Raw genomic sequence first — 17,698 nt, 5'->3', positions numbered from 1 at the left:
ATATACTATCATGGTAGTACTATCCTTTTTTTCTGGAGAGTGTATAGTAAGTAAGACTCTGACACTTAAAGTAAGGCCATTAGGCCAATCACTCAATGATCTTTATGCATATATCCAAGAAAGGCTATCTTACATAGTATTGGAGAGAATGTAATTACCCTCTTTGGTAACAGCAGAATTTCTTACACCATCAATTTTAATCCATCTTCATAAACTCTCTATACTAAGAAACAAGATGTAAACCACATGTCCTAGACACTAGGATGACTTTGTTCTGAATTAGGGAAGATGGCTAGGTTGACCAACCCCCTCTCTGACCCCAAGCACTAACTGTAACAAGGAGATAAAAAGTGCTGAATCATTACATTACTCTTCTTATGGAAGTAGATAATACTGATCTGTATTTAGGTGAAAATTATTATGGGGGCACCTGGTGGCTTTGTCAGTTAAGCATCTGACTCCTGATTTCAGTTCAGGTCATGATCTCAGGGTTTGGTTCTCAGTTTGTGAGTTTGAGCCTTGAGTCAAACTCTGTGCTGTCAGTGTGGAGCCTGCTTGGGTTTCTCTGTCTCTCCCTCTCTCTGCCCCTTCCCTGCTTGTGCACATTCTCTCTCTCTCTCTCTCTCTCTCTTTCTCTCTCTCTCTCATAAATAAATAAATAAATAAATAAATAAATAAATAAATAAATAAACAAACAAACAAACAAACAAACAAATATTCTGATGTTTTGACAGACTTTGAGACAAAACATTATGAGCAAGATCCTCATTGGATATAGGAAAGAAATGGTACCTTGGCCTCAGAAAGGACAGCACAGTTTTTGAAAGTGACGATTTACAAACCATCCAAAACTTTCCACCTGGGATTTGAAGTTGGCAAGAACCAAAACATCACCTTTTGCCTTTGTTTCTTCTTTTTTCCTATTTTGCAGCTCTCATGTCTCAGTGTTTGTTATGGTTTCACCTGCCTTGAAATGGGAAATGTGAGCACTTTGATGAATGGCCTGAAAGATGATCTAGTTTCTCTCCAGCATCTTTCTCTAAGAATCTTAGGATATTTCTACGAAATACAATTTGGCCAACTTCTCTATCAGAGCACAAGGCTGAAGAAAGCAAGTTTTATGAGTAGAGTATTTCCTGTTTTTTAAACTCCTTAAGGTTTAAGAATGGGGGTGGCAGGACTTAGCAAAGGAATTTCATAATACACATATACATTCAAAGTAACTCCTTTAGTGAAGGCAAAAAAGGTTGAACAAAATACTGAAGACCATTTAGTGAATGTGATATCGTTTAGTATCTGGTTTGACATGATCCTTCTTAAAGTCCATGTTAATGCCTTTCTTGCTAAGTTGATGTAACTGTCATAATTCCAACACTGTACTTCAGCCATGATTTGGAAAGAAATAATGTCTCAGGATAAGGCATTGTGTAAGGCCAGTCTTCAAAATTGTAAAATAACGGAATTGCTTTTATAATGCTTCTCAGTGATGACATTACCTGGTTGTATCATGCATCCCCATACTAAAGATTTCAGAGCACCAGCTTGATACAACCACTGGATCACTTTGGACACAGCATTCCTTTGCCCCAGCTAAATCATTACCATCCATAAGAGGGAATGCTTTTCACATAGGTCACATGACTTAAGTGATGAACAAGGGAAGCTAGTCTCATATCCCAACATGTTTTTCTTATTTGCTGTAGGAATAAAAGTCTCATTCTCTGGGGGATGATTCATTTCTTGTTAGAATGGCATTATACTAATTCAGACACACAAGTTGTCTTATTTAGACTCTCACAATAGACTCAAACTTGGCAATAAGAAGACGTGACAAATGCTAATTTTTTTGAAAAGATAAAACGGCCAGAACATATCTTACCTTAGTTTTGAGTCCGGAGTTTTGGGATAATGCTGAAACATTGAGAAATGGGAAAGTGAAGCTTAGGGAAGAGTGTAGACTGTCAGGTTCGGATCGGAGCATGAGGAGAATGAAATGCTAGTGGGACGTCCAGGTGGGATATATGACCTGGAGATAGAGGTGCAGAAGCAGAGCTGGGGGAGAGAGGTGAAGTCTGCAGATATAAATGAGAGATAGGACTTGATGAGCTAACAAAGGTAAGTGCTCAGGAGAAGAGAGAAGCCTGAAGGCCCGACTTTGTAAACCAAAAGCCATTTATAGGGCTGCAAAAGGAAGATGAGCCAATCAGGTCAAGGGAAGAAAGGAGCTCTCAGAGGCTGAGGAGAACAACTCAGGAAAATTCAATGGCACAAAGGAAGCTGACGGAGTCAAAGTCCAGTGAGTGAGGAAGATAAGGATTTGATCTGATATTTAGAGATCACCAGTCATCTTGGAAGATAAAAATCAGTATTTAGTAGGAGGAAACTGGGTTGCACAGTGCACACAGGAAACTGCTAGAGCTCTCTCCTTACATATATTCCTAAACTCATTTAATCTTGTTAGTAACACTTTGAGGTAAGTTCTATTATCTACATTTCACAGATGAGAACTGAGGCCTCTCCTTCAAGATAGGTATAGTTACTACCTGTTTACAGGTAAGGAAACTAAGGCACAGAGATCTGAACAACTTGCCCAAGCCCATACAAGAAATCAATAGCAGAACGGGCATTTGGGCCCTGGCAATCTGGCCTGAGTGTCTGTTCTCTTGACCACTCTACCACCATGGGATGAGGACCTGTAGATGGTGATGTATACTTTCTTTAAGACATTTAGTGGAAGGAAACATGACTTCTTCAAAGAAAGTGAACTTGGAATACAGGTCATGGTCTGGGAAATTCAAGAGGAAGTCACAGTCATTGCAGCAGAAGGGGAAGAGAGCAGAAGGTTACCGTATGAGGCGGAGTCAAGATAGAGGGAGCTGAATTTGGCATGAGGTAGTCGCACGTGTATGCGTATTGGTTCACTGGCTTGCAGTCTTCTTCCTCCATGAGTTAAGATGATGGCACCAAGGGCAGCAGAGAGGGCTCGGTGGCCCAGGATGATGGCTGGGGAGCTGCTGGAATGAAGACTGGAAGGCATTACTAAAGTGTGAGGTGCCAAAGCAGACAATGGCTGTGGGCTTTGTTTCGTTCTGCTCTTTGCTCTTTTGATTTCTAAAAATTTTCTAGGGAGAGGAAATAAGAAAACATATACATTAAATTTTGTTTGAATGATGCAAGCTGTTGCCACTATTGGCACATTTAAACAATATACATTCTGTGGCAGGCTATTGATGGTTTACACAATAAAAGGATACCACGCTGGGACCATCTTTACATAAGAATGATGAAAACCTATGTAGTTAGGATTAAAGACGACTCTGAAAAATGTCCACCATGAAAAACAATGGTGAGCAAATACACAAACTGTATTTTTGATACTTCTTTAATTCCCAGGATTAAGTACATAAAGAACTTCTGTCTTGGTTATGACCATCAGTAAACAAAATGTGCTTTCATTTCTATAGGTACTTTTAATTGCTGAACAAATCTTATCTATTCACCACCAAGCCCGGATAATTCAACACTTCCATGTGTACCACTTCTGTTTAAGACAGGTGTCTTAATTAAATAAACTAATAATTTTGCAAGTAGAAGCACAAAAGCATAATTATCTAATTTGCTAATTGTTCGACTATGTTGATTTGCATCTTTGTTAGTTGCAACATGAACAAATAGTTTGTATCCGTGTATCCTACCGTTAAAGTAATGAAGCCACTCTTGGGAGTAGCATTTCCTAAAGTGTGTTAATAGATGCTGTGTAAAAAGGACTGTAGTTGAATAGGCTGAAAAATGCTGGGTTAGAGAAAATTGAAGAGTTTCATTCTGCAGGAGGTCTAGAATCCTAGAATGGGATAATATGCATCTTAACTATCAAATACACTGTGCTCTGCTTTACGAACTATATTTGGAAATCCATTTTTAAAGAGGAACATCTCAGGGCACTAATGTTCTGAGGCGCACATTTGGGAAAATGCTGTTTTGAGTTGTTTTAACAATAAATTGGTGTCACAATTTTTTTTCACTCGTCATTCCATTCTGTAATCAGCACACAGGCAGGAAAATGCATTAAAGAGGCATATGTTTTTGTTTGTATCTGTGTCTCTACATATATTTCTCTCTCTCTCCTTCTCTCTCTCTCTCTCTCTCTCTCTCTCTCTCTCTCTCTCTCTCTCTCCCCCTACCACACACAGTGTTCTTATGGCTGCATACAGTAAACATGCAAACCTCCCTTTTCCCCTTTTTATTATAGGCGTATTGACAGGCCTGCTACCCTTCAAAAACTATGCAGTAACCCTAACTGCTTGCACTTTGGCTGGCTGTACTGAGAGCTCACATGCACTGAACATCTCTACTCCACAGGAAGGTAAAGTAATTTCAAAGGTCTTGACTTCCACATTTCAGTTATGAATAATAAAATAGGAGAAGAGCTAAATGCTGCAAGGCCATTTGCTGGAAAACCCCAACCTAATTTGATGACAAAGTGCATTGCCAGGCCATAATTGCTCCATTTTTTGGGGGGGTGTGAAAATGAATCAAACTCCATACCCTTTAATGACATGCATCTTTAATAGCTGTAATGCAGATTAATGGGCTTTTTAATTGCTGTTACATTGTTCATGCAAGAGCCTTGTCATTAATATGAAGCATCTGAAAGATTAATGAAAGCTTCCTCATTTTACTATGGCTCAGAAGTAAATCTAGAGACAGTCTGACTAAAAAGAATTGATTGTACGGCACAGTATGAAATTGAGAATCAAACGGTTGATTTCCATGGTCTCTTTGAACTGCTAAACACCAGCACAGGCAACAATTATTTCAGTATGATGGAGCCTCCAAATGCCGGTTGAGGCATTATTAATCACTGCTCGGTTCCTTCTGACTGAAGTCTCACTTTTGTTGTACTTGGGACTTACAAACTGTTGGCATAAATTAATGTTTCAGAAAGCGTACGTTAAGAAGGCAGTGAGAAAGAGAAAATATTTTAGCACTCCAAAGTGAAAGCTTTGCTCAAGCATCAGAACGCATCACTTCAAGGGATAACAGCTCTCCAAACATTTGAAGCATTGTTGCTTTATATTTCTCTCTCCTGGATGAGGGGAATTTACAAGTTGTTTCTACCATCTAGCTGTCAAGTTGCTGAAGAGATTGAAAAGCTTGATCCTCGGGGGAAGAGTCAGCCAACCTCTCTCCCTCAGTATCCATCTGTCCCCCTTCCTGACTCCCTCTTGTCCCCTTCCTTCTTTCAAGTCCTTTAGCAAGTACCCCTCACACGGACGATATGTAACAGAAAGACAATGGCCCCAAATGATGAAACCAGGAGAGGAGAGACGAGCCTGTGAAAACCTTTGTGTGGCCTCTTATTCTTTGTGCTTTGCACTTGACCCAACCAGAGCTTCCTTACCTGGACTACACCATCAGTGACCTATCATCACTGTTTTCTAAGGGTCCCCTCAGTCTAACCTACAGAGGAAAGCACTGTTTCTCTTCATGTGTCATTGCTTCTGTTGGGGCACTGGATGATCCTCTCCCCTTACAAATCCTTCCACCAGCGTCAATATGGGACAAGAGCCCTGTAGTTGTCCTTATTTTCTCTATACACACCACCTCCTCTGTCCAGGTTTTGCCTGGTACCCTTTCAACCTACTTCACAGCTATACCCTAGAGGGATTCCTACTGGTGCCGTTCACCATTCCCTCTTCGTTACTTAAGGAATTTCCTCTTCTAGCTTTTTCTTCAAGTTACTGCCAATGTACCAAACAATAGATGTATTTAGGGTCAATATTTTAAAACTTTTAGTTCCTATGATTCCAATTTATTGACCCTTACAGAAAATTAACGGAACCTTATTTTAAAAAAATGCAATGTTGTTTTCATATGTAATTACTGGATTCTGTACTTATGGTTATTTCTATAGGTACAGATAGGTGTATTTTTATGTCTATTATGAACTGCCCTCACCAGCATTACCCACCTTAGATCAAAAGCTCCTCAAGGGTAGGGACTCTATCTGTTTAATTTGCTTTAATAGGCACAGCCCCAAGTAGAGATTATGGGTTAATAATACTCTTGATGAAGTAACACAGGCATCAGTCAAGTGAACTAGTGTTATACTCCCCATCCATCACTGATGCAAATTCTCATAAATTCAGGACAGTTATTTAGTACTGTTCCTAAAGCAATTACTGACAAGCTGCCCACGAATCAAGAATATTTCCATGCGTGGGATTTCAGGTTTATTTCATGATTTATTGGTTTAGGTCTGAAAAGTTTGAATTAGAAAAGTAAACTAAAATTAGACTCTATAAATCTTTTTTTTTTTTCTTTTTCATAGCCCCAGAGGAAGTTCAGCCACCAGTAGCCAAATCTCTTCCCAATTCTTTGTTACTCTCCTGGAATCCACCCAAAAAAGCAAATGGTATTATAACTCAGTACTCCTTATATATGGATGGGATGATAATCTATTCAGGCAGTGAAGAGAACTATACAGTCACAGGTAAGACTTCTATAGGTATCAGTAAATAGTTGTAGTCCATATTACTCTATGTGTATTTCAGATAACTATAGTCTGTAGTTGTCTGAAAGTGTGGTCTTTAAAACTGGGGTACTTATTTTGTCTCCTGTTATTTGGTTCTCTTGTGTGGTCCCTAATCACACTCACAATGCCCAGTTGAGTCAATGTCACTTCAGACAAATTCCATTGTCACATGGTTAGCTACTCTAAAATCCTCATGAATGTGAGATAACACTGAGACTCAGACGTGTGACTCAGTATCATCTGAATTTTGGGCCATTTGAGAAGAAACATGGTATATATACCCAGATCATACTATGGTGTGATGACACTCGAGTAACATGAAATAAATTTCTGAAAACCTTGTAAAACACAAGAAGCCTATATTATGTCTTGTTGCCTGGTATCTGAACTGTGCTTATATTTGTGTAGTAATTATAGTGGTTATATATTGTATGGTATTTTATATACTATATGTGACTATCAAGTAAGACATCATGAATCAAACATTATTGATGAAAAAACTGAGGCCGAGAGATATTAAATTCTTCATGAAAGGTCACAACAAGTTAAAGTCAGAGGCAAGATTAATTATTTATGTATTAACTCCTTCACATTAATGCCAGGTACTAAGGTTGTAATCGGGAATCAGCCACACATTGTCCCTCATCTGTTGGTGCTTGTGTGTCTTCATGGGGACACATACAGGTGCAAGTATGAGGCATTTGTGGACAGGGCTATGACATTTACCTAGTTGCTTCATCAGGGTTTACATTTTTGTGTCTTCTCTAGACTGAGAAACTTCAGGAGACAAAAGCTTTCACTTTAATATTTTATTCCTCAAGGTGGGATAGAATTCTGTAAAACATGTTACATGAGGAAGATATTATTACCACCATGTTACAAATGAAGAAATTGAGGCATAGAAAGATTAAGTAACTTCTTTAAAGTCACACAGACTGAGTAGTATTATGATACCGATCCAAGCATTCTGGCTCTGATGAAAAGAATGTGGTCTTTTTTTTTTTTATATGAAATTTATTGTCAAATTGGTTTCCATACAACACCCAGTGCTCATTCCAACAGGTGCCCTCCTCAATGCCCATCACTCACTTTCCCCTTTCCCTCCCATCCCCCATCAACCCTCCGTTTGTTCTCAGTTTTTAAGAGTCTCTTATGGTTTAGCTCTCTCCCTCCCTCTCTTTTTTTTTCCTTCCCCTCCCCCATGGTCTTCTGTTAAGTTTCTCAGGATCCACATGAGAGTGAAAACATATGGTATCTGTCTTTCTCTGTATGACTTATTTCACTTAGCATAACACTCTCCAGTTCCATCCACGCACCCACACACTTCCAAAACTCAAACAGGAAGAAATAGAAAACTTGAACAGACCCATAACCAGCGAAGAAATTGAATCAGTTATCAAAAATCTCCTGACAAATAAGAGTCCAGGACCAGATGGCTTCCCTGGGGAATTCTACCAGACGTTTAAAGCAGAGATAATACCTATCCTTCTCAAGCTATTCCAAAAAATAGAAAGGGATGGAATATTACTTGGCAATGAGAAAAAACGTGGTCTTAAAACAAGTTACTTCACTTTTGAGACTTAGTTTCTGAATCTATAAAATGGGAACAACTACAATTTTCAAGATTTTAAATAGAACTACACTATAAATAAAACACCTAACATATGCTTAGTGCTTAGAGAATAATATTATTTCCTGAAGAATGCAGAGTTCATGCTTTAAACTTCAGAAATAGATTACTATTGCCCTAGTAATGCCTGGAGGCATTATTTTAATTAAATATGATGGGCCACAGAAATTACTTCAAAAGAAATGAAAGCATATTATAGAATAAACCTTACACATTAATTAATAATTAATATGAAGCACTTCTGTAGGACCAAAATATATCATCATACATAAGAAAACACATCTTTTAGGCCCAATACAGACATTTCCTCTGAGAAACCTTCTCTGATATCTCAAGTATGAATTTTAATATGCCCCAGCTATGCTCACTGAATACCTATGTGCCCCCTCTTTTTTTGTTTGTTTGTATTGTCTTTGAATAAGGTTGTTTATTTACTTATCAGTTCGCCTTGCTAAGCCATAAGCATCATAAAAACATGTATGCTTAAGTGTCTTGTTCATTACTGCATCTCCAGGATTTATCGCAGAGTAGGTATAAATAGTGTTGAGTAAAGGAGTGAATGAAGTCAGGTGACTGCTGGGAACAAAAGAAGACAGTTGCAACACCTGAGTGGTTCAATTAGTTAAGTGTCTGACTCTTGATTTTGGCTCAGGTCATGATCTCTTGGTTCCATGAGACTGAGTCCTGCATTGGGTTCTGTGCTGAGAGCTCAGAGCCTGCATGGGATTCTCTCCCCCTCACTCTCTACCCTTCCCCCCTCCCTCCCTCCCTGTCTCTCTCCCTCTCTCTCAAAATAAATGATAAACATTAAAAAAAGAATATAGCAAAGGGGAATTGGTGGGAGGGTATGAGTAGGGTGGGAAAGAAAAAAATAACAGAGAAAATTAAAAGAAAAAGGGTAGAAACCAGAGAAAAAGAAACTAAGATCCCTTCCATGTGTAGACATGAGTGCTAATCCAGTTCACAGGAAAGTTGTGCGGCTGATAGCAGGTCTCAAAACATAAGCCTTAAATTTTCCCCAAACGTGCAGAATGCCCTATGAGTTGACTCTATGCTCAGCCAGAAAAAGAGCAGAATGGGAAGACAGGAAGCCAGAATTCACACTGATGTCTAATACTACCTACAACTTGATACTAATTCCGTGCTTTGCTTGATTGAGTCGTTGACAGACCCTGTGACTATGGTATCTGCAATGAAAAGTCTTGGCAAGTGTTACCCAAGTGGATAGCAGAATAGATGCCCCAAATGTAATATTTATGTAATGAAATGGTAATATCTTTAAAGTGCCCACAACCATCTTCTCTAGCTACCCAGGTAATAGATTCCTCGATGATTTTCACTGGTTGTGTAGGTTTTTAAAGATTAAATCTCAGGTAGTATTTTTGTTTTCTCTAGCCTTCTTGGCTTCTCACAAGCAACTGTATTTCCTGTTGTTCTCATCCCCAAGTGGCTAGAGATAGGAGACACATTGGGACTGCAACACGAAGGAGAGGAACGAAGCCAAAAGCATTATGATGGGGTTCAAAGTGTTGCACGATTGTTCTGACGTTATAGCCAGTAAAACTGAAGCCTGGAGAGGTTAAGAAATTCTGGTCCATACTGGAGGAACCACTTCAAACCTGGATCTGTCTGGCCCCAAAGTCCATGCTTTTAACCTTTATACATTCTACTATCAAATTATTATATATTATCTTTACATGAATCAATATTATATATTATCCATTCACATAATATGTAAATATTTTATATAAACATAAATTATCAACATATTAACATAAACATATTGTGTAAACATGTAAATATTTGCACAATATGTGAAAGCTACATAATATGTAAACATGATATATTTACATAAATACATATTACAAATGATTGCACATTATTTTATTTTCCCTCACAACAACACTGACAGGGAGACCAAAGCCTGATTACAAACCCCAGAGCACCCGTATTATTCTTTTTTGGGCTGCCACAACAAAATACCACAGACTGGGTGGCTTAAACAACAGAAATTTATTTCTCACAGTTCTGGAGACTAGAAGTCCAAGATCAAGGTGTTGGCAGGTTTGGGTTCTCTTGAGGCCTCTCTCCTTGGCTTGCAGACAGCTGCCTTCTCACCATGTCCTCACAAGGTCTTTCTTCTGTGTGCACAGCCCCCTTGTCTCTTCCTCTTCTGATACGGTCACCAGTCCAGTTGGATTAGGGTTCCATCCTTATGATCTCATTTAACCTTCATCACCTCTTTAAAAGTCCCATCTCCAAATATAGTCACATTGGGAGTTAGGGCCTCAAAGTATGAATTTTGGGGGAGGCAATTCAGTCTGTAACAGCACCCTAAAGTGAGTGCTTTTTCTTCTATTGGCGTAGGCTGAATGCCAACTTTTGTACGGATTCTCAAATTGTGTGAGGATTGAATAAAATGGCCTTTAAGATCCCTTTCAATTCTAAGATTTTATGTCTGTAATGTGCACTAATTTCAGGTCATTTAGGTCTTCAACGTCCACCTGTCTACTAGGAATCACAGAGAAGGCAGAATGAGAAAGGGAATCTGTCTGTCCAAATGGCTACAGCAGTTTCTTCTATCAGCCCTCAGGTAGTGAGAGTTTAGAATGGATCTCCTTAGTGCTGAAATGTTGATTTGTAGGAAGAGAAATTGAAGGTGCAGTCTAATGGACAAGAGAAATAATTTTTTAAATGATAATGCGCTATATGCTTATTGAAGGTAATTTAAAACATACAGATGTCTAACACCTTATCATCCCACTCTACAGATAGAAACTCAATATACGATGTCATTCCTTCTAGTATTTTACTCATTTTAACAAAATTGATCTATAATGTATAATTTCGAATCCTTGCATATTTCCTTATTATGACTAAATCCCACTTTATGAGGAGTTTTCTGAAAATATTTTGAAATATTTTAATGCTAACATCCTATCCCATATAAATGCACATTAATGCATTTAACCACTTGAAAGTGCTCAAGTTTCTAATTTATCTCTCTTTTAAATATGTTGTGACAAATATTATTGTATACAATCCCTGTTTCTTAGATTCCCAAAAGGGGAACACCTGTCCAAGGTAGTAAACCTTTACAAAACATCTGATACACATTTTCATACTTTTTCCCAGAAAAGTTCGTCAGAAGTGCATGTTATGTTCTTAAATCTTTGATAATTTTGCAGGTGAAAAATATTATTCTTGTTTGTGTGTTGAACAACTAGTTATAGTGCATACTTTTTGCATGTTTATTAGAGATGTATATTTTACTTTGATTCAGCTGATCACAGTCTTCATGAGTAAAAATTTAATACGTGAGGAATAATTTTGAAACTTCCTCAAGATCTGTGTTTTATACCCCCTTTCCCCTGGTTGTAATCATCTTCACTGTTTAAAATTCCTTGTCTTTTACTTTATCAAAAACTTCCTTAATACCTTGACCTAATGTCCCTCTTAAATATTCAAAGTGTCAACCTTTTCTTTTTCCTCACTCTTACTCCATTTATTTGTAGCTTCTTTTTAAGTCCCCGCATAGAACCAACATTCTTCTGTTATGTGTAGCAAATGGATCTTGCCACCATGGCGGGTACAGGTAAAAGTAAATGCATTTCAATTCAGAAGCCACTTAGCATCTAGGTGGTTTGAATTTTTTTCTTCTTTCTCTTAAATATGAAGCATTAAAAGTCAAAGGCATTGCTGCACCTTGAGTTAGTACAAAATATATTTAAAAATGCATACAGTTCAAATTTTTTGCCTTGCATAGGCCATAAGCTAGTAGTATGGTGGGTCAGTTGTGACACTGAAAAATGAATCCAGTTAGAGAACCTCCCGAAGGCTGTTGATGTTTGCTATAATAAATAGCACACACTTTAAGTCAAACTTTTTCATTCTGTATTCAAAGGTAATGGATTTTTCGTAACCATAGTAACCTTGGTGTATTTCTGGATAAATACATGAGGTATATACATTCTAGTTTTATTTTTGAATATAAACTACCACATTATGTATTACTAATAATATGAAAAATAGGATGTAGGTTAGTATAATGACAGCTTAAACTAGTATGCATTTTTCTTCTGCAAAAAATAAATATTTATCAAAAGTATAGGTTCAATTAATTTTTCCCCCAGTTTTGTGGTATTCTGGTGGTGCCATTTATCTTTTTTTGCAAGATCTCCATTAATCTCTTATTTCTGTCCCATAACAGATTTTTAAGAATTTCGAGGTAAAAACAATTGTGCTTTAAAGCTTATGATTAAAAACATTATTGAAGGATTGAAGGGCCTACACTGATATCACCCACAGAGCTATTGTGAGCTACTTAAGATGTGTGTATACAGTATGTTCATAAAGAGGTAAAAAAAAAAAAAAAAAAAAAAAAAAAAACCTTTTGTGAGACTGTTCAACATACCAGGATTGTTTCAAAGTTCAGGCTAGATAGCATCCTGATTGATGATGACTATCCAAACTGTAGCCAACCAGATCATTCTCATTTTAAATGAGCACCCTACCAGAAACTGGCAATCTTTAAGAAGTTTGTGAGATGTTTCAGAGAATCTTACAAAGTTTTCAGAAACAAGGATACCAAGATGGTGGTAACTGGGAGAACTAAACTACAGGAGGTTTATGTGAGCTGTGCTAACTGGTAAAGAAAGAATAGTGATTCCCCGGACAATTCTTTTTTTTTACTATATAAATTGTTGTTGGTTAACTCATCCAGGCCACTGCTGGTTATAACTACTAGAACTCCAAAGGAGTAAAGGTCAGTGGGGACTCTACAGTATAGACATAGATGTATCTGACATCAAACCATAAAACATGTATGTCTTCAAGTGTATCATCTAATACATCTATAGTAGTCTTAGGTTGAGTAAATGTGGTGGATTTCCTGTACCAGAGAAGGCATCTCCCCACTTGCTTCATCAGGACCTGGGCTTTATCACTAATGCTATGGCAGTGAAGAAACAAGGATAATAGCAGTGTAAGAAGTGTGTGTGTGATGGGGGGTGGAGGGGAGGGGCGGGAGACAGGGAGAGAGAGAGACAGAGAGAGAGAAGGAAAGGAAATAGGAAAAGTGGATGTATAACTGGTAAAGTTACACAGGCAGTAAGTATTTATATTTTTAACCAACTAAAAGTGCAAAAGCTATTTTTTTTTTGGTCTCATTTGCCAAGGTCAAAAAGAACCATGTATAAACAGCAAAATAGAAATGTTCATCTTGAATCTTCCAAACACTTAAGTCTGATGATGAAAAATTTATTGAGGTAGAAGCTGTATTGCTTATGGCACAATAAAAAGCGTTTAAAGGTTAGCTACTTCTAACCAAGCGTTATAAGGAACCTTATCAATTCTCTACAAATTTGAGCTAAATTATATTCATTCACACTGATGGTTTACAAAAGATCCTTTGTTAGCAAAATAAAGCTTCACTTTAACCTTGATGTTTTCTTTAATTTTGAATTTCTGTATACCACAAATGCGGTGCATATAAATCAGTCCTTTTACAGAAGTAATATTTTTGGGGGGATACAATTAACATGCTTGTGTTCTAATCCATAAAGCTGAGTATTAATATAAGACGGAGCATATGAGGGTTTTCAGGTAAGGCAATGATCTCATCTATGAGTCATGGTGCCTCTCTCTCTATTACAAACTAAAGTCATATTTTGTCCCTTTTTTATATCACAGACATATAGTATTACATTATAAAAAGTCTAAGAAACCTTGAGGATACAAGGAAAAAAGCCTGAATTAAGGAAAAAAGCTAGATCACTAGCTCCGTGATCAAAGACTCTAGGAAAGTTGCTCAAGGTTTGGCCACATACCAGACCTTTGGGTCAATGAACAGTAGATATTTTACTCTCAAAGAGCCATTTTTGCTTAGTAACAAAAGGTCAAGTGAAATCAAATAACTTGTCCAGAATGTTGAAATATCAGTTGTGGTTAATTGTCAACAGTACAACCAAAGTGTCATTTTTACTTTAAGATACTTCTATAGTGCATGAGTATGTGAAGAAAGTAAACATGTTTAAATTTATATTTTAAGACCTGTACCCAAATATTACCTGTAATCTGTTAACCTAGTTGATGAATATTATGTTTTTAAATGATAGGAAAGCACTTTATATTTGAAGGGATTTCAGAAGGATTGAGGGAAATAACATCCAGAGTTATAGAGTTCAGTCGTACCTCCCCACTATGTACCACCATCAAAATGTCACACAATGTATTTGATGATCTACCTCAATTCCCACATTTTCCTTTGATTCACAGAACCTTTCATATAACTTTCCTACAAATTTGTCACTTAAATATATTCTATCTTGTGACAAAAACTTATTTAAAGGGGATACATCTTGATCCAAAACAAAAATGTAGGTTCATTAGGTATAGTCATCATGTCATTATTTATTTTCCTAATCTCTAGTCTTCTATGATACATAGAAATAAGGACCCAATTGGCATTTAACAAACTCTTATTGAATTGAGTTGAAATGAACTGGATTAAATTGAAGAAACACGGAGAATCAGTAAACTAATATTTTAAAGTAAATGACAACAAACACCGATGCATAATTCAGAAGTAATTAATATGCTAAATGTGGTAAACAGTTTTAATGAGGTAGGCTGTTCCTGAAGCTTCTTAAAAATTTTCATTTAATTATCCAAGATGTAGCTTTTTTTCTTTCTTTTTTTTTTCTTTTTTTTTTGTTTTTGTTTTTTTTTTTTTTTTTTTTTTTTTGGTGAAACCAGTTGTATAAGTTTGCTAGGGCTGCCATAACAAAGTGTCACGGAGTGGATTCAACAACACTCCGTGTTGTTCCGTGTCTCATTGTCTCACTGTTCTAGAGGCTAGAAGTCCCAGATCAATATGTTGCCCGTGTCAGTTCCTTTTGAGGCCATGGGGACAATGTGTTCTGTGCCTCTTTCCTGGTTTCTGGTGGTTTGCTGGCAATCATTGGAGCTCGTTGACTTGTAGATGCTTCGTCCTGATCTCTGCCTTCATCTTCACATGGTGTTCTCCTTGTGTGCTGCCTGTGCCAAATGTCCCCTTTTTATAGAGACACAAGTCGTATTGTTTTAGGGCCCACCCTAATGACATCATTTTTATTGATTTATTTTTTTAAGTTTATTTTTTTATGTTGAGAGAGACAGAGACAGCAAGAGTGGAGGAGGGGCAGAGAGAGAGAATCTCAACATAGAGTCCAATGTGGGTCTCAAAACTACAAAGGTGAGAGATCACGACCTGAGCCAAAACTAAGAGTCAGATGCTTAACTGACTGAGCCACCCAGGGCACCCCAATCATTTTAACTCATTATAACTAGCTACAGTGGTCCTATTTCTGAATAAGGTCACGTTCTGAGGTACTGGGGGCTAAAATTTCAACATATGAATGGGAGGGCACAATTCGACCTATAACTATGTATTTGATTCACTGATTAATAACATTCTAAGATTTCCTTCAAATACCTAAAAAATATCGGAGAAGATAAAGCATCTAAACAAAATCAGTTTAAAAATTGATATATCCCATGACAATAATAAAAATTATTTAGAAAAGAGACAATCACATCTGTCTGGAATGGCTCATTCATTCAATGGATATTATTGGGTATCTATGATATAGACACTCAATACTTTTCTAAGCATTGATGATCCAGTGGAAAACACAAGGTGCAAAAGGTCTGCCCTCATGGAACTTATATTTCAGTTGGAGGTGTTTAGAGAAGGTTATAGTTCTTATATCTTCTTGAAATAAATGAAAACTGAGCCTCTCCTGAGGATAACAATTTCTTCTTCAGTCATTTGAAGTGAATATAAATCATCTTTTGATGTCTGTGTAATTCAGAAATTATGGGGTGCCTTGGTGACTCAGTCAGTTAAGCCTCTGACTTTGGCTCTGGTCATGACCTCATGGTTTCTGAGTTCGAGCCCTGCATCAGGTTCTCTGCTGTCAGTACAGAGCCTGCTTTGGATCCTATATCCCCTTCTCTCCCTGCCCCTTCCCTGTCGATCTCTCTCTCTCACCTTCTCTTCTCTCAAAAATAAACATTAAAAAAATTAAAAAAAAAAAGAAATCAAGAGGATAGGGTCAGGATTCTGTGATTCTCTTCTAGCATACATCATTGCAGATGATTACTTTTTCACTCTTTTTTAGTACTTACTTAGTCCTATAAGACTCTTGCTCTTTGACTAAAAGAAGTTATTTTCTCTGTTTTACTCATTTTTGCTAACATCCTACTTCTTTTCCCCGATTTGATAAAGGCTTGAGCACCTATATTTACCCCATTCTTCTTCCTTTACCCCAGGTCTGACAGTATCCTGTGTTGTTTCATCTGTCATAGGAACAATCCATTAGACAGCTCTGCCTGTCATGTATCTTATCTTCTCATCTATAGGAAACGCAATTGTACTATTAGGTTACTTGCCCTCATTTCAGTATCCTGGACCTTGCCATCACTTAGAAATGTTCCATGTCTAATATATTAGGTTCAAATATGCCACTATCCGGGACACCTGGGTGGCTCAGTTGGGTGAGTGTCCGACTTCAGCTCAGGTCATGATCTCACCGTTTGTGAGTTTGAGCCCCGCATCAGGCTCTGTGCTGACAGCTCAGAGCCTGGGGCCTACTTTGAATTCTGTGTCTCCCCCTCTCTCCGTCCCTCCCTCACTTGCTGTCTCTGTCTCTCTCAAAAATAAATAAACATTAAAAATTAAAAAAAATCTTCAAATATGCCACTATCCAACAACACCCATTTTCCATCTTTTTCACTTATTTACTCATACTAAAAATATTTGTGTTCTTCTTTGAAACTTTCAGTTTCTGAATCTCTCCTACTCTCCCCATCTGTTAGATTCTGTCTTTCCTTGCATTCTAAGGTAGCTCTGTAATAACTGGAAATATTTTCTTTTCATTTTTTTTAACTTTCTCACACTGTTATTATTGCAACATATTCAAGTGGAAACCCACCAAATCTCGATCAATCTCATTGTGTTCCTTACACCTAAACCTGGGGATCCTGAGCTCTGCTGAAGAAAATTTGATAAGCATCCAGATTGGTGCTATTCTAATATCCAATGTTTTCCAATCTCCAGTAGGCTTCTAAATGCTTGCTCTTGATCTCTGTTTCCCCAGTGTGCTTTGTCCCACATTCTCGATTACTTGTTCTTTAGTCATTGGCCACAGTTCTTTAAACCCTGGCCTCCCTGAATCTAGCAGATGACTCTCCTTTCTACCTCAAACTGAAGCTCTTAAATGGGATTCCTCTGCTTGCTGTCACAGAACCTATTAGCTTTTCTACATCAGGATCAATATTTCCCTTATTCCCCTAGGAAACAAATATTATCAATATTCCCCTTCTTCCCCATTCTCCTGCAGAGGGTTAATCCCCCTCTGGATCATCTTCTCCTTCCTTGGTGAGCACTTCTATATCAACTAGCCTGACTTTTCCTTATCTCCCTTCCTGTACTAACTCTCTCCATCAGCATATCTTTTACATGTGGGAGAAGAAAAAAGACAAACATGGAG

The 17,698-nt window shown here is 37.6% G+C and overlaps 1 protein-coding gene across 5 annotated transcripts in view; it reads left to right on the top strand.

Moving 5' to 3' along the window:
* USH2A (usherin) overlaps window positions 1–17,698 on the top strand; it is a 751,068-nt gene that overhangs the window by 333,228 nt on the left and 400,142 nt on the right. For all 5 annotated transcript variants that reach the window (XM_040461001.1, XM_040461002.1, XM_040461003.1 and 2 more), the window contains exons 31-32: window positions 4,250–4,363; window positions 6,332–6,493. In XM_040461001.1, the coding sequence (XP_040316935.1) occupies window positions 4,250–4,363; window positions 6,332–6,493 (276 nt within the window). The remainder of the gene's footprint in view (window positions 1–4,249; window positions 4,364–6,331; window positions 6,494–17,698) is intronic.

The sequence above is a fragment of the Herpailurus yagouaroundi genome, unplaced genomic scaffold, assembly GCF_014898765.1.
Source record: "Herpailurus yagouaroundi ecotype Mexico unplaced genomic scaffold, PumYag 253, whole genome shotgun sequence".
NCBI lineage: Eukaryota > Metazoa > Chordata > Mammalia > Carnivora > Felidae > Herpailurus > Herpailurus yagouaroundi.
This window is presented reverse-complemented; position numbering and strand designations above follow the sequence as displayed.